The 23,933-nt window shown below is 47.5% G+C and overlaps 1 protein-coding gene across 1 annotated transcript in view; it reads left to right on the top strand.

The window, feature by feature from the left end:
- Positions 1 to 10,919: 10,919 nt before the first annotated feature.
- PRSS12 (serine protease 12) overlaps positions 10,920 to 23,933 on the top strand; it is a 73,656-nt gene continuing 60,642 nt past the window's right edge. Inside the window, exon 1 of the mRNA XM_038755044.1 lies at positions 10,920 to 11,193. Within this exon, the coding sequence (XP_038610972.1) occupies positions 10,920 to 11,193 (274 nt within the window). The remainder of the gene's footprint in view (positions 11,194 to 23,933) is intronic.

The raw sequence follows: 23,933 nt of genomic DNA, 5'->3' as shown, positions 1-23,933 counted from the left end.
AAGATGCATTTATTTATGACAAGTGATTCATAGATCAAAAATGTCTTTTTTTTTTTCCTTTTCTAGTTGGGATTCACTTATTCTAAAGCTTTTTAAGCATGCTAGTTTTTTCAGGCTCCTATGCCAATTGTCAAGTGGTTTATCCTTTTAGGCACTTCACATTTTTGAAGCATCCTTCATCTGATTCTAGAATTATTTCTCAACTGAAATGTTGCTTCTAAATTACCAAGAGTAGCTACATTACTAAACCATATTTCTCAGGGTAATAGTGGCAACTGTATTGCTCAATGTAATGGTAACTAGATTCTAAAGAAAAGTGATGCCAAATGTTTTATAATGAGAATTTACAAAGGCACTCTCTCTCTCCTTCCTCTTTCTTTCCTCTCCCCACCTCCTCTTTTTTCTTCCCTTGCCCACCTCCTGCCTCTGACCCAGAACACTCTCCTTCCAAATATCCAAGAAATAATTGCTCTTCCCACCTTCAAAGCTGTAATGAAAGCACATCTCTTCACAGAGGCTTTCCCTAAACCCTCCTTCTCTCTTCTCCCACTCCCTTCCGGGTCACCCAGCCTTGCTCCCTTCATTCATTCATTCAATCGTATTTATTGAGCGCTTACTGTGTGCAGAGCACTGTACTAAGCGCTTGGGAAGTACAAGTTGGTAACATACAGAGATGGTCCCTACCCAACAGCAGGCTCACAGTCTAGCCATCACACCCCTCCCAGGCCCACAGCACTTATGTACATACCTGTAATGTATTTGTCTGTCTCCCCCTCTTGACTGTAAATTCACCTTTGGCAGGGGATGTGCCTGTTTATTGTTATATTTTATCCTCCCAACCACTTGGTACAATAACAACTGCACAATCAACAAATAAGAATGAATTCATTCTCCCCCCTTTATCCCTAAATCCTGGCAAAAGTGGTGAAATGATTTTACCAGGTTTTTTGATCCCCATTCCTCCACCTGCAGGAAGTGGTGTTTAGCAGGGGTCAAGCACGGGAGGTCTTCCAGACTCAGGAGTGTCAGGCGTTGCTGCTCAGGGAGGGACTGGTGGGATAGTGAAGCAGTGTGGCCTAGCGGAAAGAGCACAGGCCTGGGAGTCGGAGGAGCTGGCTTCGAATCCCAGCTCTCCCACTTGCCTGCTGTGTGACCTTAGACAAGTCACTTAGCTGCTGTAAAATGGGAACTCAATACTCTTTTTCCCTCCTACTGAGGCCGTGAGCCCCAAGTGCAACAGGGACTGTGTCAAACCTGATTAATTTGTAGCTTCCCCAGCACTTAAAACTGTGTCTAACACATAGTAAGCACTTAAAAAAACCCCACCATCCTTAATTTTAATGGTAGAATCACAGGTTCAGTGTCTTGCCAATGTAGTGATTTGTATGAAAGTCACATCTCCTCCAAGAGGTCTTCCTCAACTAAGTTCTCATTTCCTCTACTCCCTCTCCCTTCTGCGTCACTTTTGCAGTTGGATCCATAGCCTTTAAGCACTTGATATTGAGAAGCAGCGTGGTTTAGAGGAAAGAGCACGGGCTTGGGAGTCAGAGGTCGTGGGTTTGAATCCCGCCTCTGCCACTTGTCAGCTGTGTGGTTTTGGGCAAGTCACTAACTGCTCTGTGCCTCAGTTACCTCATCTGCAAAATGGGGATTAAGACTGTGAACCCCATGTGGGACAACCTGTTAACTCTTGAACTGCCCCCAGTGCTTAGAACAGTGCTTGGTACATAGTAAGCGCTTAACAAATACCATTATTAGTATTATTATTATCCCGCTCTCAGCCCCACAGCTGCCATTATACCCTGTCATTTCTGCTCCTCCTCCCCACCTTATCACCTCTACTCCCTCCCTCTACTCTACCCTCTTCCCCGCCCCACAGCACTTGTGTATATTTGTACATATTTATTATTCATGATGTGTATAAATCTGAAATTCTATTTATCTATTTTGATGCTAACAATGACTGTCTGCTTGTTTTGTCTGTCTCCTCCTTCTAGACTGTGAGTCCGTTGTTGGGTAGGGATTGTCTCTGTTACTGAATTGTACTTTGCAAGCACTTCGTACAGTGCTCTGCACACAGTAAGCAGTCAATAAATAGTCAAATGAATGAATGAATTTCCCCTTTCTGTATTTATTTCAATATCTGTCTCCCCTCTTATGACTGTAAATTCCTTGTGGGCAGGGATTGGGTATGCTAATTCCACCGGACTGTGCCCTCCCAAGCACTTGAGAAGCAGCGTGGCTCAGTGGAAAGAGCTCGGGCTTGGGAGTCAGAGGTCATGGGTTCTAATCCCAGCTCTGCCGCTTGTCAGCTGTGTGACTTTGGGCAAGTTACTTCACTTCTCTGTGCCTCAGTTACCTCATCTGTCAAATGGGGATTAAGACTTTGAGCCCCAGGTGGGACAACCTGATTTCCTTGTATCCCCGCCCAGAGCTTAGAACAGTGCTTGGCACATAGTAAGAGCTTAACAAATACCATTGTTGTTATTATTAGTAGTACAGTGTTCTGCGTATAATAATAAATATTATTGATTGGGGATTCACTGGCATTCTAGTTACTGCTTGGGACCGCAGGTTCAGCCCTAGGGTGGGTGCAGTCAAGAGAGGGGCAGCCATTTTCTAGAGGTGCCCTTTCTCTTGGTAATAATAATAATAATAAGGATGACATTTATTAAGCGCTTACTATGAGCCAACCACTGTTCCAGCGCTGGGGAGGTTACAAGGTGATCAGGTTGTCCCACGGGGGGGCTCACAGTCATAATCCCCATTTTCCAGATGAGGTAACAGAGGCACAGAAAAGTGAAGTGACTTACCCAAAGTCACACAGCGGACAAGTGGCGGAGCCGGAATTTGAACCCGTGACCTCTGAGTCTAAAGCCCGGGCTCTTTCCACTGAGCCACGCTGCTTCTCAGACCATGGAAAAGCACGCTGCACATGCCACTTTTGTTCCAGCCAGTCGGGGCCTCACGCCCCCACATACCCTGAGCTGGTTTCTCTTTTTATAAACTTAGCCATTCCCAAAATGCACTCACTGCATTAGCAGACATAGCACCTCATTTCTAAAACCTACCCATTTGATTTCTTAGTTCAGCCACCCTGAATGGAAGCCAACATGTTCTAAAAAAATACATTTTGATCAAAGAGATTTAGTTATAATTTTTCACATGGATTATTTATCTCAGCACGTGCTTAATCTTTCTAATCAGCATTTGGAGGCCGGGTATAACGAGTCATATGTGAAGGCTTTCTACATTGGGTAAAGGTTCCTAAGTCCTCTAAAATTAAGCCTCGTCTGGAGTAGCATCACATTTTTAATGTGTAGAGTTTATTTTGTTACATGTTTCAGCTATAAATACTTCCAGTGAGTCTGTTCCAAGACTGTGTCCTTGTTCTAGAATTAGAAATGTGCATATATACCCCTCACAATATAACTGTTCTATGAGGAAAATAAATCCTCTCCAAGTTCATCTTAACCAAAGAATCTTCTTATTTCTAATTGTAGCCGTTGGGTAATCCAAGATCCAGAAACATAGGTTTTATTTTGTTTTGGTTGATCTTTCTTTTTTTTTTTTTTTTTTTTGCAAAAATGTACCAAATCCAATTCCTTGGATGGCATAGAAGCATGATTAAAAAAATTAATCTTGTTGTAGACTAACATCTCAATTCAAGTTACTTGTTTTTAATAAAACAAAAATATCGTCTCTGTGAAAATTCAGAACATTTTTGACAAATTGGAGACTTAGTTAATTAGTCCATTAAAAAATCCATAACTGATTATATAGCATGGCATATGGAAGTGATTTAATTTTATTAAAATTTTCTAAATTACTAAACTTTACTTAGAATAAACTACATACTGTAGCATAATATCTATTTCATACTTTTCAAATGGCCCTATAATCCACAATCCAGGGAATCCCAAAGAAGAGTTATAGAGGATACACTTTTATCAGGAAGCGATCTGAAACATCATTGAAAATAACGAGGTCTGTGTGCTCACATTAACTGGAGCAAAAACAGCAATAGAGACTACAGTATTTTCGAGTGCACGATTCACACTCAAAAACAACGAAAAAAAAAAGCATTTTTCAGAAGGTTTGATAATCATTATGAAAATATACAGTTTTCCCCTTGCCTAACGAATGCAGGTTGAACATTTTCAGCAGTATCCACACAAAAGAACAGACCTTTTGCAATGGGCAAACAGGGAGGTTTTCAAGGTCCTGAATTTCCAAATGACGTAAAATATGGAGGAGAAACAGCATAGGGAGCTCTGTATGCAGTAGGTACTTAATACATACTATCGATTGATTGATTCCTCTTGTCCCTACTCTCTGTTCTCTTCCCTTCTTGCCCTCTCCCCTCTGTGGTCCTCCTCCATTCTGATCCCACATCCCAATCACTCAATAGTATTGACTGAGTGCTTACTGTGTGTAAATCACTGTATTTAGCACTTAGAAGAATACAGTATAACAGAGTTGATTACCCTCTACCTGGAACTGCCGCATGTTGAAAAAAATGGTTATTTGGAAACTAACAAGGGAGCTGGATTTCATTGCTCCTAATCACAGAAACCCCCAAAGTGCAGGTGACTCACCTCCGATGTGGTAAATTCAACCGCCTCAAACCATCCTCATCCTGAACAAAAACAAGACAGTGACCTGAAATGCCCTAAAATGGAGGAAAATCATCTGGTTGTGGAGAAAGGAGAGGTCTGGGACTGGCCCACATTTAAATTGGCTGAGCACCCTGAAGCGTTGCCAACACTTGACCTCACCTGCTGCTCTGGCATAATTATTTCTGATTGATAACAAGTAGCGCTCTGTAATTATTGCTTTGTATACTGGCACCTTGATAGGCACATAGTAGAATTAGGAATGACCAGATTAGGTAATACGGTCAAATGGCAAAAAATAAAATACTGCTACATTTCAGTATAAAAAAGAAATTCAAATACAATTAGGCTTGGGCAGAAGTTTCTTGTTGCCTTAATATGGTTTCTGTCAATGTAATCCTTCAGGCAAACACAGCTTTTCTGCAGTCTGTCTAAATCAAGTCATCTGGAGAAAGCCCCAGGCTTTTTTATATCAATTGAAAAGCAGAAGCCATAGAAAGTAGAAGCCGGGGGACTTAAAAATGAAATTTGGGCAAATACTACTTTATTTTCTGAGCCAGATGTGTAAATTTCAATGAATACAGAGGCTGGGCGACCCTCATATTTCCATAGTATCATTCCAACCTTGGATAAATTCTGTTTTGGGGGTATGATTGCCTTGTCTTCTCTTCAATTTAAGAAATTCAGCCTCTTGAAAATGTTGATAAGTTTACTGTATCAAACATGATGTGTATTTTATCATATATTAATCAATGGATTTGTTTGGAAGCTTTCTAAACCTAGAGGGACTGAGAGACTGTGACCTCTCTCATCCACAGACACTTTTATTTTCAGCTATAGTGCTGAACAATGCAAACAATAAAATTATAGAAACCGCTATATATTCTCTCAATTCCAGCTCTAAATTTGTGGCTCTAAATCAGTCAGAGTTGTTAGCTAGTAAGAAAATCACTGGATAGCCCCATTTAATCTTGTGGCTCATTTTGGATAACTGGGAGAAAGGCAGGGCCTGTTGGATAGGACATGGGCCTGGGCATCAGAATCAATCAATCAATCAATCAATCAGTTGTATTTATTAAGCGCTTACTATGGGCAAAGCATTGGACTAGGTGCTTGGGAGAGTACAGCACAACAGAATTAGCATAACAAGTTTACAGTCTTGAGAACTTTCCCTGCCCATAGGAGTTTACAATCTAGAGGACTTTCTCTCAAATATCCTAACTTTAATGTGGTAGTTAAGTGCTTACCAGGTACTAAGCACTGGGGCAGATCAGATGTAGTCTCTGTCCCACAGGGAGTTTATAGGGGAAGGTGGTGGGAGAACGGGTATTGAATCCTCATTTTACAGTGAGAAAATTGAAACACAAAAGTCAAGTGACTTGCCCCAGATTACACACCAGGCCCATGGCAGGGCTGGTATTAGACCAAGTCCCTGGACTTCTGGGCCCATGTCCTTTTCGCTAGGCTAACCGGGGACCCATTTAGGCAATAGAAGAATCAGATTCAACATGTACTGGACCATACATTTACAAATAAGCAGTACTGGATTTGTGTATCTGTAATAAAAAAGGTGGGGAGAGTAGACTGAGACCATACACAAACTCACATTCCATAAAATGACCATAAAATTTGATTGAAAAAGTCATAGTGAGCATGATTTAGTTGATACCTCAACAAAGATACACAGAGCAACTTGACTCTGAAGTGACAAAGTGATCTTCTCAACCGTAAAATTCTTAAACCTTAAAAAGGCACATGGAAGGACCTGGGTTCTAATCCAGAGTCCCCACTTGTCTGCTGTGTGACCTTGGGCAAATCACTTTACTTCTCTGTGTCTCAGTTACCTCATCTCTAAAGTGGGGATTAAGACTGTGAGCCCCATGTGGGACAGGGACTGAATCCAACCTGATTAGCTTGTATCTGCTCCAGTGTTAATCACAGGGCCTGACACAGAATAAGACCTTAAAAAATACCATAAAAAATAGAAATTGCTTTTTGGTGGAATTCAAATATAAAAAATAACCAAAATCCTATCTTTTTTTTTTTTTTTAATGGGTGGGGGTGGCAAGGGACAGTCTTGAAATTGAACCGGCTTGCCTGTACCCCTGGATAGCTCCCATGCTGGTTCCTAGGAAAAGAGGAAAATGTGACAGTAAACACAGGTCAGTTAAAGAATTCCACTACACACATTCAACTGGATCTTTCAGAGCCAATTAGATAGCGATGGGTACATACAGCCATAGAACATTTTCATCATGCAAAATAAGTAGGTGCTTGTAAAGCCTTCTCTACACTGCAGGACATGATAGTGGAAATTGATGTCTCAGGATTGGAAAGGGAGGGCAAGGGAGGAAATTTGGAGTTAACAGTTACGTGGTGAATGCCCAAGAACACCAGGAGGAGGAGGAGGAGGAGGAGGAAACAAGATGCAGCCAACTCTTTCATCAGATGGTCACCACCAATGGGTCAGTTTGGAAATGATCTGTCTTGTGAGGTTGCTCTTCTAGTCCCACCTCATAACACGCGCCTTCCCTGAAGGTGTCTTCAAGGAAAAATTAGGAAGTGAGAGGGCGATGGCATGGTTTGGCAGAGCAACAATTAGCTTCTCACCATTTCACTGCCTCAGGTCCAAGCAGGGATGGAGGTTTAGGGAGAGAAAGCTGCTTTCGGGACATTGATTTTCCTTCCTTCCTTCATTCAATCGCATTTATTGAGTGCTTACTGTGTGCAGAGGACTGTACTAAACGCTTGGGGAAGTACAATGCAGCTATAAAGAGGCATTCCCTGCCCACATCGAGCTCACGGTTTAGAGAGGGACTGTGGTCCAGCCACTGTGTGCAGAAAAGTGAGGGATTCTACCATCCCAAAGTGATGTTTGCCTTCCTGTCCATGAGCATGCCCTGGGCTGAGTCCCTGCAAACTCCCTGGAAGCCAATTCAATTGTCTTGTGCTTTCATTAATTCATTCAATCATATTTATTTATTGAGCGCTTACTGTGTGCAGAGCACTGTATTAAGTGCTTGGGAAAGTAGAATACAGCAATAAAGAGTGACAATCCCTGCCCACGATGAGCTCACGGTTTAGAGAGGGACTGTGGTCCAACCCCTGTGTGCAGATAAGTGAGGGATTCTACCATCCTAAAGTGATGTTTGCCTTCCTGTCCACGAGCATCCCCTGGGCTGAGTCCCTGCAGACTCCCTGGAAGCCAATTCTAATGTCTTGTGCTTCCATTCGTTCATTCAATCGTACTTATTAAGCACCTACCATGCACAGAGCTGTACCAAGTGCTCGGGAGAATATGATGTCACAATAACTGGTCCCATTCTCTGCCCACCAAGAGCTTAGTGTCACCAGTTAGTCAGGGAGCTCTTCCTTTCATCCAACCCAAGTTTCTCTGGCTTTAATTTCCGATCTTGGATGGGGGGTCCTGGCCCGTCCCCCTGGTTGACCTTGGTCCTCCAGGCCTTCCTCACAGGCTGGGGTTGGGGCAGAGCATCCTCCACAATCAATCAAAAAAACAATCAGCATTTCTGGTCTGCCCATGCAGGGGGAGGAGGGCCCAGAGGACCCCGGCCACCCCCGGACCCCAGGACGCCCCAGATCCAATCCCCCCGCCCCCATTCTCCTCTCCCCTCCTCTCCCTTCTCTTCTATGCCCCCTCCCCTCTCCTTCAACCTTCTCTGCTCTCCTTCAACCTTCTCTGCTCTCCTTCAACCTTCTCCCCCCTCCTCTCCCTGCTTTACTGATTGTTTAGCAGTGTGGCTCAGTGGAAGGAGTCCGGCCTTGGGAGTCAGAGGTCGTGGGTGCTAATCCCGGCTCCGTCACTTGCCAGCTGTGTGACTTTGAGCAAGTCACTGAACTTCTCTGTGCCTCAGTTCCCTCATCTGTAAAATAGGGATTAAGACTGTGAGCCCCACATGGGACAACCTAATTACCTTGTATCTCCCCCAGCGCTTAGAACAGTGCTTGACACATAGTAAGCACTTAACAAATGCCATTATTATTAGCTCTGCATACAGTAAGTGCTCAATAAATACAATTAAATGAATGAATATTATTATTATTATTATTACTACACCCCCGCCCTCATAACCCCTCCCGTTCCCTGCTATGCCCCCTCCCCCTTCCCTTTCTTCTACGCCCCCTCCCTTCATATTCCCTCCACTTCTTCAACCCTCTCCTCTCCCGCTTCCTTCACGCCCCCTGCCCTCCTCTCCCTTCTCTTCTACGCCCCCTCCCTTCTCCTTCAACCTTCTCCCCTCCTCTCGCTTCTTTACAACGCCCCCTCCCCTCCTCTCCCTTCTCTTCTAGGCCCCCTTCCCTCATATAGCCTTTTGTGGGCAGGGATTGTCCCTCTTTATTGCTGTATTATACTTTCCAAGCGCTTAGTACAGCGCTCTGCGCACAGTGAGCCCTCAATAAATACGATTGAATGAACGAATGAATGAATCCCCTCCCCTCTACGCCCCCTCCCCTCCCCTTCAGGCCCCTCCCCTCCTCTCCCTTCTCTTCTAGGCCCCCTCCCCTCGCCTTCAACCTTCTCTCCGCTCCTTCTCGCCCGCTCCTCTCCCTTCTCTTCTAGGCCCCCTCCCCTCGCCTTCAACCTTCTCTCTCTCCTTCGCACCCGCTCCTCTCCCTTCTCTTCTACGCCCCCTCCCCTCGCCTTCAACCTTCTCCCCTCCCATCTCCTTCACACCCCCTCCCCTCCCATCTCCTTCACGCCCCCCTCCCCTCCCATCTCCTTCACGGCCCCCCCCTCACTCCCCTCCTCTCCCATCTCTTCTACTGCCCCTCCCCTCTCCTTCAGCCTTCTCCCTTCCCCTTGCTTCCCGCCCCTTCCCCTCCTCTCCTTCTGGCCCCTCCCCTCCTCTCCCTTCTCTTCTACGCCCCTCCCCTCTCCTTCGCGCCCCCCCCCCATCTCCTTCACTCATTCATTCATTCAATCATATTTATTGAGCGCTTACTGTGTGCAGAGCACTGTACCAAGCGCTTGGGAAGTACAAGTTGGCAACACTCCCCGTCCCCTCTCCTTCTCGCCCCCTCCCCTCCTCTCCCATCACTTCTACGCCCCCTCCCCTCCTCTCCCATCTCTTCTACGCCCCCTCCTCTCCCCTCTCCTTCTCGCCCCCTCCCCTCCTCTCCCATCCCTTCTACGCCCCCTCCCCTCCTCTCCCATCACTTCTACGCCCCCTCCCCTCTCCTTCTCGCCCCCTCCCCTCTTCTCCCATCCCTTCTACGCCCCCTCCCCTCCTCTCCTATCACTTCTACGCCCCCTCCCCTCTCCTTCTCGCCCCCTCCCCTCTTCTCCCATCACTTCTACGCCCCCTCCCCTCCTCTTCCATCACTTCTACGCCCCCTCCCCTCTCCTTCTCGCCCCTCCCCTCTTCTCCCATCTCTTCTACGCCCCCTCCTCTCCTCTCCCATCTCTTCTACGCCCCCTCCTCTCCCCTCTCCTTCTCGCCCCCTCCTCTCCCCTTCTCGCCCCCTCCCCTCCTCTCCCATCACTTCTACGCCCCCTCCCCTCCTCTCCCATCCCTTCTACGCCCCCTCCCCTCCTCTCCCATCACTTCTACGCCCCCGTCCCCTCTCCTTCTCGCCCCCCTCCCCTCTTCTCCCATCACTTCTACGCCCCCTCCCCTCCTCTCCCATCACTTCTACGCCCCCGTCCCCTCTCCTTCTCGCCCCCTCCCCTCTTCTCCCATCACTTCTACGCCCCCTCCCCTCCTCTCCCATCACTTCTACGCCCCCTCCCCTCTCCTTCTCGCCCCTCCCCTCTTCTCCCATCTCTTCTACGCCCCCTCCCCTCCTCTCCCATCTCTTCTACGCCCCCTCCCCTCCTCTCCCATCTCTTCTACGCCCCCTCCTCTCCTCTCCCCTCTCCTTCTCGCCCCTCCCCTCCTCTCCCATCACTTCTATGCCCCCTCCCCTCCTCTCCCATCACTTCTACGCCCCCTCCCCTCCTCTCCCATCACTTCTACGCCCCCGTCCCCTCTCCTTCTCGCCCCCTCCCCTCTTCTCCCATCTCTTCTACGCCGCCTCCCCTCCTCTCCCATCACTTCTACGCCCCCTCTCCTCTCCTTCTCGCCCCCTCCCCTCCTCTGCCATCCCTTCTACGCCCCGTCCCCTCTCCTTCTCGCCCCCTCCCCTCCTCTGCCATCCCTTCTACGCCCCCTCCCCTCTCCTTCAGCCTTCTCCCCTCCCCTCTCCTTCCCGCCCCGTCCCGTCCCCTTCCATCAGGGCTCGGCTGTGCGCGGTCGGAGCGCGTGTGTGCCCGTGTGAGCGGGGAGGGAGGGAGGGGGCGGCATGGCTCTGGGCTGCCGGGCGCTGGCGCTGGTCCTGGGGGCGGTGGTCCTGGGGGCGGTGGTCCTGGGGCCGGTGGCCCTGGGGGCGGTGGCCCCGGGGGCGGTGGCCCCCGGCCGAGGCTCCCCCCGGCCGAGGCTCCCCGCGGCCGCCCCGACCACCGGCCCCGAGCGGCCGCCGAGACCGGCGCCCCGACAGCCGCCGCGCCAGTGGCTCCTCCAGTCTCCGCGCCAGGCTCCTCTCCAGTCGCCCGTCCAGCCTCCGCGCCAGTCTCCGGGTCAGTCCTCGCCCCAGCCTCCGCGACAGTCCCCGGGCCAGTCCCCGGGTCAGTCCTCGCCCCAGTCCCCGGGCCGGTCTCTGGGTCAGTCCCCGCCCCAGTCCCCGGGCCAGTCCCCGCCCCAGTCCCCGGGTCAGTCTCTGGTCAGTCCTCGCCCCAGTCCCTGGGCCAGTCTCTGGGTCAGTCCCCGGGCCAGTCTCTGGTCAGTCCTCGCCCCAGTCCCCGGGCCAGTCCCTGGGTCAATCACCGGGTCACTCTCTGGGTCAGTCCCCGGGTCAGTCTCCACGGCAGTCCCCGGGCCAGTCTCCACGTCAGTCCCCGGGCCAGTCCCCGGGTCAGTCTCCGCATCAGTCCCCGGGCCAGCCTCCGGGTCAGTCTTCGCACCAGTCCCCGGGCCAGTCTCCGGGTCAGTCACCGGGCCAGTCTCCGGTCACTCCGGTCCCCAGTCCCCGGGCCAGTCCCCGGGTCAGTCCTCGCCCAGTCTCCGGGCCAGCCCCCGGGTCAGTCTCCGGGTCAGTCTCCGGCTCAGCCTCCAGGCCAGTCCCCGGGTCAGTCTCCGCGTTAGACCCCAGGCCAGTTTCTGGGTCGGCCTCCGGGTCAGTCTCCGGCTCAGCATCCAGGCCAGTCCCCGGATCAGTCTCCGGGCCAGTCCCCGAGTCATTCCCCGGGCAAATCTCTGGGTCAGTCCGGGCCAGTCTCCGGTCAGTCCTCTCCCCAGTCCCTGGGCCAGTCTCCGGGCCAGTCTCAGTCCCCGGGCCAGTCTCCGGGCGGGTCAGCCCCCGGGCCAGTCTTCGGGCCAGTCTGTCTCCGGGTCAGTCCCCGGGCCAGTCTCCTGTCAGTCCTCGACCCGGTCTCCGGGTCAGTCTCCGGGTCAGTCCCCGGGCCAGTCTCCGGGCCAGTCTGTCTCCAGGCCAGCCCCCGGGCCAGTCCCCGGGTCAGTCCTCGCCCCAGCCCCCGGGCCAGCCCCCGGGTCGGTCTCCGGGCCAGCCTCCGCGCCAGTCCCCGGGTTGGGCTGCGGGTCCGGCCCGCAGCGCCCCCCGGCGGCCGGCAGGGCTCCGCGCTCGGGGCTCCGCGCTCGGGGCTCCGCGCACGGGGCTCCGCGCTCAGGGCTGAGCGGCGCGCAGGGCGCAGGGCCGGAGCGCCGCGGGCGGGCGGGCGGTGGGGCTGGGGCCCCGGGGCTCCGTCCCCAACGGCCGGGGGCCGCCCACACCCCATTCCCCCCCCCCCCCCCCCCCCCCCCCCCCCGCGACACCCCACACCCGGGACCGGGGCTGAAACCGGGAATCCCCGCTTAGCCGCCCCTCTCTCTCCTTTCTCTCCTTTGCTGTTTTTTTCTCTCCCTCTCTTTCTCCCTCTTTTTCTCGCTCTCTTTCTCTCTCTTTCTCCCTCTGTCGCTCTCTTTCTCCCTTCTCTTTCTCTTTTTCTCACTCCTTCTCTCTTTACCTACTCTCTTCTCTCCCTCCCTTTCTTTCTTTCTCTCTCCCCCTCTTCCTCTCTCTCCTCTCTTTCTCCCTCTGTTTCTCACTCTCTTTCTCTTTCCCTTCTCTCTTTCTCCTTTTCTCTCTCCTTCTCTCTTTATCTCTCTCTGCCTTTCTCCCTCTCCCTTTCTCTCTTTATCTTTCCCTTCTCTCTTTCTCCTTTTCTCTCTCTTCTCTTTATCTCTTTCTCCCTCTCCCTTTCTCTCTTTATCTTTCCCTTTTCTCTTTCTCCTTTTCTCTCTCTCTTTCTCCCTCTCCCTTTCTCTCCCTCTCTTTCTCCCTCTCTTTCTCTCTCCCTTCTCTTTCTTTTTCTCACTCCTTCTCTCTTTACCTACTCTCTTCTCTCTCTCTCCCTTTCTTTCTCCCCTTCCTCTCTCTCCTCTCTTTCTCCCTCTCTTTCTCCCTCTCTTTCTCTTTCCCTTCTTTCTCCTTTTCTCTCTCCTTCTCTCTTTATCTCTCTCTGCCTTTCTCCCTCTCCCTTTCTCTCTTTATCTTTCCCTTCTCTCTTTCTCCTTTTCTCTCTCTTCTCTTTATCTCTTTCTCCCTCTCCCTTTCTCTCTTTATCTTTCCCTTCTCTCTTTCTCCTTTTCTCTCTCTCCTCTCTTTATCTCTCTCTCTTTTTCTCCCTCTCCCTTTCTCTCTTTATCTTTCCCTTCTCTCTTTCTCCTTTTCTCTCTCTCCTCTCTTTATCTCTCTCTCTTTTTCTCCCTCTCCCTTTCTTTCTCCCTTCTCCATTTCTCCCCCTCTTCCTCTCTTTCTTCTCTCTCTCCCTCTTTCTAAGAATAATAATAATGATGGCATTTGTTAAGCCCTTACTTTGTGCAAAGCACTGTTCTAAGGGCTTGGGGGATACAAGGTGATCAGGTTGTCCCATGTGGGGTTTACAGTCTTAATACCCATTTTACAGATGAGGTAACTGAGGCACAGAGAAGTTAAGTGGCTTGCCCGAGGTCACACAGCTGACAAGTGGTGGAGCCGGGATTCGAACCCATGACCTCTGACTCCCAAGCCCTTGGTCTTTCCACTGAGCCACGTGTTTCTCTCACTTTCTCACTCTTCTTCTCCCTCTTTCTCTTTCCCTTCTCTTTCTCCCTCTCTTTCTCTCTCTCTTTTTTCCCTCTCCTCTCTTTATCTCCCTCTCCCATTCTTTCTCCCTTCTCTGTCTTTATCTGTCTTTTTCTCTCTCTTTTTATCTCCATCTCTCTCTCTTTCACTCTTTCTGTTCAGGGATGAGGGACCTTCTCTGATTCTAATTCTGTCTAATCTGTCTAATTGACAGTGTCAATGCTGAGGTCAATGTAGTGTGCATTGGAACAAGCGTGCCAAGCATTGCTGCCTACGGGCTGGGTGGGCAGCAAAGTGTCCACCCAACTCTATTTCTTTTTTAAAAGGTATTATTTGTTAAGGCTTCCTCTGTGCCAGGCACTCTCCCCAGCGCCGGGGTGGGTACCAGCTGATCAGGTTGGACACGGTAGGCCCCAAGTGGGGCTCACCATCTTCATCCCCATTCTACAGATGAGGGAGCTGAGGGACTGAGAAGTGAAGCGCTGACAAGTGACGGTGTCAGAATTAGAACCCAGCCCCTTCTGACTCCCACGCTCATCCTCTCTCCAGTTGTATCGTACTCTCCCAAGTGCTTAGTACAGTGCTCTGCACACAGTGAGCGCTCAATAAATACCATTGATTGATTGATTGAGTGCAAGTCCTGGCTGGTGTGTCCCCAGTGGATGTACTGAATGCTGGTTTTTTCGTCTTGTTTTCTGTTTTTCTGTGTGTATGCCCACGACAATAATAATAATAATAATGATGATGGCATTTGTTAAGCACTTACTACGTGTGAAGCACTGTTCTAAAGGATACAAAGTGATCAGGTTGTCCCACGAGGGGCTTACAATTCCCACTTTACAGAGGAGGTCACTGAGGCCCAGAGAAGTGAAGTGACTTGCCCAAGGTCACACAGCTGACAAGCGCCAGAGCCGGGATTAGAACCCATGACCTCTGACTCCCAAGCCCGGGCTCTTTCCATTGAGCCATGCAGTGTTACGGTTGATGTGCCGTGCGGCTTCCTCCGTGTCAGAACAACCATGCCAGCGGTTGCTGTCGCCACTGCCTATGGGCTGGGTGGGCACGGAAAATATCTACCAGCTCTTTTGTATTGTACTCTATCCAGCAATTAGTACACTGCTCTGCACACAGTAAGCGCTCAATAAATAGCATTTCTTGCTCGACTGATAGTGTTCCCGCAGGCCCCTGCCCCGTTCGGCAGCGTGGGCAGAGAGCTTGGCTTGTCTGTGCTGGGAGCTGGGCTCTGCAGTCCTGGGAAGAACAGGGTTCGGTTTGGGGTCCTGGAGTTGGACTTGAAGAGCAAATGCATTGATTACATATAGTAATCATATTACTATACGATTAATATCATGGGTTCAAATCCCGGTTCCGCCGATTGTCAGCTGTGTGACTTTGGACGAGTCATTTAGCTTCTCTGTGCCTCAGTTCCCTCATCTGTACAATGGGAATTAAGACTGTGAGCACCCCGTGGGACAACCTGATCACCTTGTAACCTCCCCAGCGCTTAGAGCACTGCTTTGCACACAGTAAATGCTTAATAAATTCCATTATTATTGTTATTATTATTAACCGCTCTGGCACTTGGTGTGCTAAGTGCCTGAACTCAGATTTTGCAAATCAAAAATTCAACAGGTAAAATAATGTCCTTTTTACAATTAAAGATTGCCTGCAGTCTATCCATGGATAGGCAACTAATGAAATGGTTGACCTGATATAAAATCCACCCATTATAAATACGGAATGATCTGTACATATTTATTACTCTATTTATTTATTTTACTTGTACATATTTATTCTATTTACTTTATTTTGTTAATATGTTTTGTTTTGTTGTCTGTCTCCCCCTTCTAGACTGTGAGCCCGCTGTTGGGTAGGGACCCTCGCTATATGTTGCCAACTTGTACTTCCCAAATGCTTAGTACAGTGCTCTGCACACAATAAGTGCTCAATAAATACGATTGAATGAATGAATGAATGAATGAAAGTGCCAGGGTAAAATACATGATTATAAGATTTGCATAATCCCCTTTTTTTCTCCCCATCCTCACTGTTCTCATTTAAGGTGACTGCAGAATCTATTTCAGGATGCAGGATTGTCAAGACGACCAGTGCAGGGTATTGATTCAAATAATTGTTTTCTGTCTGAGTCTTATCTGATCATTCCGTGTTTATAATGGGTGGATTTTATACTGGGTCAAACATTTCATTAGTTGCCTATCCATGGATAGACTGCAGGCAGTATTTAATTGTAAAAGGGACATTATTTTACCTGTTGAATTTTAGATTTGCAAAATCTGAGTTCAGGTCATTGTGGTCTACTTTTTGAGAAGAAGCAGCGTGGCTCAGTGGAAAGAGCCTGGGCTTGGGAGTCAGAGATCGTGGGTTCTAATCCTGCTCTGCTATTTGCCAGCTGTGTGACTCTGGGCAAGTCACTTAACTTCTCTGGGCCTCAGTTACCTCATCTGGAAAATGGGGATTAAGACCGAGAGGCCCATGTGGGACAAGCTGATGACCTTGTATCTATCCCAGCACTTAGAACAGTGCTTGGCACATAGTAAGGCTTAACAAATACTAACATTATTATTAGTAATATTGATCAGAACTTAATAGCATGATATGATTGAGGTATTTTGTTCCGTCATTTAATCTGAAAATTCTGATGCACTTTAAAAGAGGATTTTTAAGAAACACCTTAAAATTTGGCACGTGTTTGTGAAAATAATCAATCATATTTGAGTGCTTACTGTCTAGAGCACTGTACTAAGCACTGGGGAGAGCAGAATACAACAGAGTTGACAAACACATTCCTTGCCCACAAGTTTACAGTCTAGAGAGGGATTAGGGTAGGATTTAGGGTAGGGTTCTTTGCCTTATATTTCTCTTGCAATATCATCCACACGCCACTATACTTTGCTCAGCTTATTGCACGAAATGAACATTAATGTGCAACAACTATTACTCCTTGGAAGAAATACTTTTCTTTTTTGGGAAGAGTGAAAGGAAAAACGAGTTTAAACTTCATGTTTCCTACTGTACTCCCACAGTTACTGCTATTTTATCAGTTTATCTTGAAGGCTCACTAGGCAACAATTACTATGTGGAAGTTGGAATCCACCTTTCTTGGAATTTTGTAAGTCATTTAGGTAAATAAAACCCAGTACACTATTCTATTTGCGCTTCCCCCTAGCATTTGGTCCATTGTATTGATATTCTCCGTAAATATTTGCAGCTAGATTACTGGGTAGGACCCAAAGGAAGGCAATCTGATGGATTTTTACATTGACTGTGTTTTATAGTTGCACTTTTCTGCTAGTAGCATTCATATGTTACTTTTTTTTTCCAGAGCAATTCCATTTATCTCTGGGATAGGTGCAAGTTTGGAGTTGGAAAAGTGAAGGAAGGATTAAGATTAATTATCCTCATTCTAGGAAAGAAGCGTTTTCTCTGTTCATGTTTCTCTTAGACAACACAGAAGTGTTTGTAGCTGATTTGAAATTGAGATTAACCGGGAGCCCTGAATGTAATTCACTATTCACTGTAGGAGGGCATCCTTTTGTATTAAATACTACCTAGTAGAATAATTTGCTGCAATTGTACTGAGTGATAGGAAATACATTTTATGGTTGCTCATTAGCTAAACTACTAGGTAGAAAAGGGTGGTGGTGGAATAAGGGTTAGATAAGCCCAGCCTAAACAAACCCACACACAAAACAAGACTAACATTCTGTTTTATTTTGTTTGTTTTTTTAACCTTTAATTTAGTGTTTCTAATATAACTAATCTTTAGAACTTTAAAGGGTTTTTTTTTTTGGTCACCTAGAGAAAAAATGTTGATTTTTTTTAACTTTATACACTTTGATTTTGTAGAGCTCTTAGTATGACAGACATTTAAGTTAAACATTAGTCCCAACAGCTAGCAATGCCATTTTCCCTAGCTAACTCTTTGCAGCCCAACCTCTTTTAAAGGAAATACCTAAGAGACTGTGTAATGCAAGTTGTAGGTGTTTGAATACAGCAATGAACCAGATTGCCTTTGACAAAGAACCAACAGAGGCCAGGAAAGAAGAAGGTTCTGCGAAACTGGCAAAATATAAAACACCAACTAGGTGGAGACCGCTTGGCTGCCAGGGTCACAAAATGAGTGAGCTAAAACAACTCACTCCTTCTACTGTTCATGCGGTAGGTGGGACAACTGTGCATTCTGGCAACTCAATCCAATCAATCAATCAATCAATCGTATTTATTGAGCGCTTACTGTGGGCAGAGCACTGTACTAAGCGCTTGGGAAGTACAAGTTGGCAACATATAGAGGCAGTCCCTACCCAACAGTGGGCTCACAGTCTAAAAGACTCCATGACTGAGTTTACTAGCTTAAGTGAGCTAGATTGGCCCTGATTACCTGTATGGGAGAAGCAGTGTGGCTCAGTGGAAAGAGGCCGGGCTTTGGAGTCCGAGGTCATGGGTTCAAATTCAGGCTCTGCCAATCGTCAGCTGTGTGCCTTTGGACAAGTCACTTAACTTCTCTGGGCCTCAGTTACCTCATCTGTAAAATGGGGATTAAGACCGTGAGCCCCCTGTGGGACTGCCTGATCACCTTGTAACCTCCCCAGTGCTTAGAACAGTGCTTTGCACATAGTAAGCACTTAATAAATGCCATTATTATTATTATTATTATGCATGTGTCCAACCGAATTTGCTTGAATCCCCTCCCTCCTTCTCCCCCTGCAGCTCCCAGCATTTAGTATAGTACCTGACACATAGTAAGCGCTTGACCAGTACCATAGAGAAGCAGCATGGCTCAGTGGAAAGAGCACAGGCTTGGGAGTCAGAGGTCATGGGTTCAAATCCCAGCTCCACCACTTGTCAGCTGCATGACTTTGGGCAAGTCATATAACTTCTCTGTGCCGCAGTTCCCGCATATGTAAAATGGGGATTAAGACTGTGAGCCCCATGTGAGACAACCTGATCATCTTGTATCCTCCCCAGTGCTTAGAACAGTGCTTTGCTTACAGTAAGCCCTTAAGAAATGCCATCATCATTATTATTATTATCCAGTCTTCCTAAGTGCTAAAATACCATGTAATGCAGGTCTGACGTACATGATGGGGAATAGCATGCCAAGCTTCTGGTCATAACAGGGGTCTGGTGCCCATTTTGGTCCCCCTTCTAGACTGTGAGCCCACTGTTGGGTAGGGACCGTCTCTATACGTTGCCAACTTGTACTTCCCAAGTGCTTAGTACAGTGCTCTGCACAAAGTAAGCGCTCAATTAATACAATTGAATGAATGAATGAATTTTTGGGGTGGTGAAGTCACTTCTAGCTTATAAAGTCTTGGCCAGTTTTTAGTGACCACTGCAAGTGACAAGCACCAGCGATCTGGGCCTTCCCACTTTCCCTCTCCTGTACCTCCATCCTAGTCTTCATGGGTAACCACAACACCACAGGAAGGGGGAGAAGTAGATTGGGTCTATGGAAATGCTGGCCTGGGATTGTGGATTTAGACATGACATTGCGGGTGCAGGGAGCCCTCAGAGAGCCACTTTCCTTAGCTCTCCCATCACTCATTGGTATTTACTGAGCATCTACCTTGTAGAAAATGCTACCAAGGACTCAGAAAAGCACAGTGGGGTAAGAAACACATTCTCTGCCCTGAAGGAACTTACAGCCTTACAGGCAAGACTGACATAAAATCCTGTCACCCAGCACGATAACTATTTTTGTTTGCTGATGCCTTCCTGTGTGCAGAGCACTGTACTAAGCACTTGAGAAGTACAAAGAATGATACTTCTGAAGAGTAGCGAAGCCTAGTGGAAAGATCACAGGGCTGGGAGTCGGAGGATCTAGCTTCTAATCCCGGTCCCCCCACATAATAATAATAATAATAATAATAATAATGTCATTTATTAAGCGCTTACTATGTGCAAAGCACTGTTCTAAGCACTGGGGAGGTTACAAGGTGATCAGGTTGTCCCATGGGGGGCTCACAGTCTTCATCCCCATTTTACAGATGAGGTCACTGAGGCCCAGAGAAGTTAAGTGACTTGCCCAAGGTCACACAGCTGACAATTGGCAGAGCCGGGATTTGAACCCATGACCTCTGACTCCAAAGCCCATGCTCTTTCCACTGAGCCACACTGCTTCTTTGGAGAATCATTGCCGCTGCCAGCAAATGTTGGGGAACTGGAGATCAGATGTGTATTTCTATCAGTTTTATTTATTGAGCACTTTCTGGGTGGAGAGCACTGTAATAATAATAGTAATAATAATAGTATTTGTTAAGCGCTTACTATGTGCCAAGCACTGTTCTAAGCACTGAGCCTAAATGCTTAGGAGAGTACGACACAACGATATAACAGACATATTTTCTGCCCACAACATTGTTCTTCCTACAACTTCTTTTCAAAGACACAAAACGAGAGGAAGAGAATTCACTATCCAAATTTTGTTCTACCTCCCATGGATGTCTCTTGGGGTTTTGTCTCCTCCTACTGTAAACGTAAGAAGAGAAGACTGTCATGATGTAGTGGTGACAGCAGTAGTGATATTTAGTAAATGCTTATTTTGCCCAAAGTGCCAAGGAAAATAATTAGACATGGTCCCCCACCCTCAAGAGACTCATCTAAGAAGGAGGGGAGAAGGGTGATAGGTGGATAAGGAAGGCTAAAAAAACAACAACAGTGTGAGACAAGGATAGGGATATATGACACAAGAGGAATAAGGCATTGTGCCTGAAGGAGCAGACTTTTCAGGCTCCTTGCAATTTAGAGTCCAATAGGCATAGCTCTGGCCGCTGCCACGGCCCCGGTCCCTCTAACATTTTGAAGATTGAGGCGGCCTCAGGAAAGTTTCCTGAGGAAACTTTCAGGAAAAAACTTTCTTTTTCTTTCTTTCTTTCTTTCTTTCTTTCTTTCTTTCTTTCTTTCTTTCTTTCTTTCTTTCTTTCTTTCTTTCTTTCTTTCTTTCTTTCTTTCTTTCTTTTCCTTCCTTCCTTCCTTCCTTCCTTCCTTCCTTCCTTTCTTCCTTCTTCCTTCCTTCCTTCCTTCCTTCCTTCCTTCCTTCCTTCCTTCCTTCCTTCTTTCTTTCTTTCTTTCTTTCTTTCTTTCTTTCTTTTTCTTTCTTTCTTTCTTTCTCTCTCTCTCTTTCTTCCTTTCTTTCTCTCTCTCTCTTCCTTCCTTCCTTCCTTCCTTCCTTCCTTCCTTCCTTCCTTCCTTCCTTCCTTCCTTCCATTTCTTCTCATCCTCCTGGCTAGCGAAAACGGGGATGACGGGAGTTTTAGTGGTGTGGTTGGAAGATAACCTCCTTCCCATTAGGCAGGTTTTGGCGGTCTTCTGCCAGGTAACCTTTCAGCCGTCCATGGGGCCCTCCTAAATTACACACCACTCCCTGATGGTGACAGTGATCCACTTAGCAATGATTCAGGCATCTCAGGGGCTTATCCTCTCTGTTTACTTTTACAGGGGATTAAATGACATCACACCTTGGCACAGAAACCCATTCTGACCCTTGTCCTAACGCATAGGTTGAAAGTTCTGGGATGGTGAAGTGTATTTAGTGACTAAGCACATTTTCCTGGGGCATAAAGTTGTCTCTTTTAAACATCAATTACTTAGATTTTGTACATTTTCACTGTTGATGGATAAACTTTGTGAGTAACGTGGGGGCACATGGCCCAGGGCCCAGAGATGGGCTACTCCTCTCAGGCCAAGTTCTGGGTCACACAGAATCCAGGACTAGCTTCCTGTATGGCTTGGAGGAAAGGTCATGTCATTCTCACCTACTCGATGAGGAATGTACAGGCTGAGTTTTCCTAGTTCCCAAGGATGGAAATAACAATTTGTTGGTGCTTAATGGGAAGCAGTGGTGGAAGGAGTACTAGCCTGGTTCCAATCTCCGCTTTGCTACTTGCCAGCTGTGTGACCGGGGGCAAGTCACTTAACCTCTCTGTGCTTCAGTTTCCTCAACTGTAAATGGATATTCAATTTCTATTCTCCCTTTTACTTAGACTGTGAGCCCCATGTGGGAAAGAGACTTGGCTAGCTCGATTTATGTTATCCCCCACCAGTGCTAGGTACAGTGATTCAGGCATTAATAAAGATCACAACTATTCTTTTTATTCTTAAATGTTCCTGGGACCAGTCTTGGGCTATTTCATGTCTTGCATCCCTCCCTCTATCTCCAGCGTTACAGATGGAGCACGGGCCTGGGAATCAGAAGGACCTGGGTTCTAAACTTGGCTCTGCTGTGTGAACTTGGGCAAGTGACTTCACTCCTCTGGGCCTCAGTTACCTCATCTGTAAAATAGGGATTGAGACTGTGGGACAGGGACTGTGTCTAACTCGATCTGCTTGTATCCACCTCGGTGCTTAGTACAGTGCCCGACACACAGTAGGCGCTTAACAAATACCACAATGTTGTTATTATTACTATTGTTATAATGATGGCATTTATTAAGCGCTTATTATGTGCAAAGCACTGTTCTAAGTGCCGGGGAGGTTACAAGTTGATCAGATCCCACAGGGGGCTCACAGTCTTCATCCCCATTTTACAGATGAGGGAATGGAGGCCCAGAGAAGTTAAGTGACTTGTCCAAAGTCCCACGGCTGACAATTGGCAGAGCCGGGATTTGAACCCATGACCTCTGATTCCAAAGCCCGTGCTCTTTCCACTGAGCCATGCTGCTTCTTTATTCCATTCCACCATTCCACCCATTCCACCACCTGTAGAAACAGGCTATCACCAACCCAAGCTGTTTTACCCAAAGGGAATTTACACAGAAGGAAAGGTGACCTTGAGCTGTAGAAATCAAACCTAATGGCAGAGTGGTCAGAGCACAGGCCTGGAGTCAAAAGGCCATGGGTTCTAATCCCGGCTCCGCCACTTGTCTGCTGTGTGACCTTGGGCAAGTCACTTAACTTCTCTGGGCCTCAGTTACCTTATCTGTAAAAATGGGGATAGAGACTGGGGGCCCCACATGGGACGGATGGACGGAAGGAGGCCGACCGGGGCGGGGGCTCGGGACGGGACTTCGTCTTCACTCATTCCTTCCTTCCATCATATTTATTTAAGAAAATAAGATATAATAATAATAATGATGACTTACTACATGCCAAACACTGTTCTAAGCGCTGAGGGGGCTACAGGGTGATCAGGTTGTCCCACGGGGGGCTCCCAGTCTTCAACTGTATTCCCCCCCCCCGCCTTACCTCCTTCCCCTCCCCACAGCACCTGTATATATGTATATATGTTTGCACGTATTTATTACTCTATTTTACTTGTACCTATTTATTCTATTTATTTTATTTTGTTAATACGTTTTGTTTTGTTGTCTGTCTCCCCCTTCTAGCTGTGAGCCCGCTGTTGGGTAGGGACCATCTCTAGATGTTGCCAACTTGGACTTCCCAAGCGCTTAGTACAGTGCTCTGCACACAGTAAGCGCTCAATAAATATGATTCAATGAGTGAATGAATGACAGGGACTGTGTCCTACCCGATTTGCTTGTATCCACCCCAGTGCTTAGTACAGTGCCTAGCATATAGTAAGTGCTTAACAACTACCCATTGTTTAGAACAGTGCTTGGCACACAGTAAGCCTTAACAAATGCCATTATTATTATTACCACAGTTATTATTATTATCATCTTCCAGGCAGGCCACTGGAAAATGGGGTGTAGCCTGTGGGGGTTAAGAGAGGAGCAGGGAAGATTTGGTGTGCATGTTAGGGCAAGATTCAAGCAACTATCTGGAAAAGGAGAGGGCAAATGACATCGCTCTTCACACATTTACAATAATGTGCATAATACGATCTCCTCTTCTTTGGGATTGAGGGACCTCGGCTGCACAGAGCCTTCCATAGACCCTAGCCCTGGAGAAGGAAATCACCAACACTTTTTGCAGTGGCGCTGGCACATATAATGCCTTTTGTAACCAAGCCTTGACCCAGAGAGAGTGATTCTCATCTCTCATTAGTCCAGTGGTCACTGTAGTTTGCAGATCGTGGTCTAGTATGAAAAGTCCATTTGGAAAGTCCCTCTGACTCTTTGGATTAGGGTGGAATAAGGAGGCATTTGGGACGGGACTGCTGTTTACAAGCTGAATCCTTTGAAGCCCATCTGTTGTTGGAAGTGGATGCTAATTAAAAAATTGGCTGAGAGCTGTCCCTTTGCTTTTTTAAAAATATTTTCTTTCCCTGTGTTTCAT

This window comes from Tachyglossus aculeatus, chromosome 12, assembly GCF_015852505.1.
Source record: "Tachyglossus aculeatus isolate mTacAcu1 chromosome 12, mTacAcu1.pri, whole genome shotgun sequence".
NCBI lineage: Eukaryota > Metazoa > Chordata > Mammalia > Monotremata > Tachyglossidae > Tachyglossus > Tachyglossus aculeatus.
This window is presented reverse-complemented; position numbering and strand designations above follow the sequence as displayed.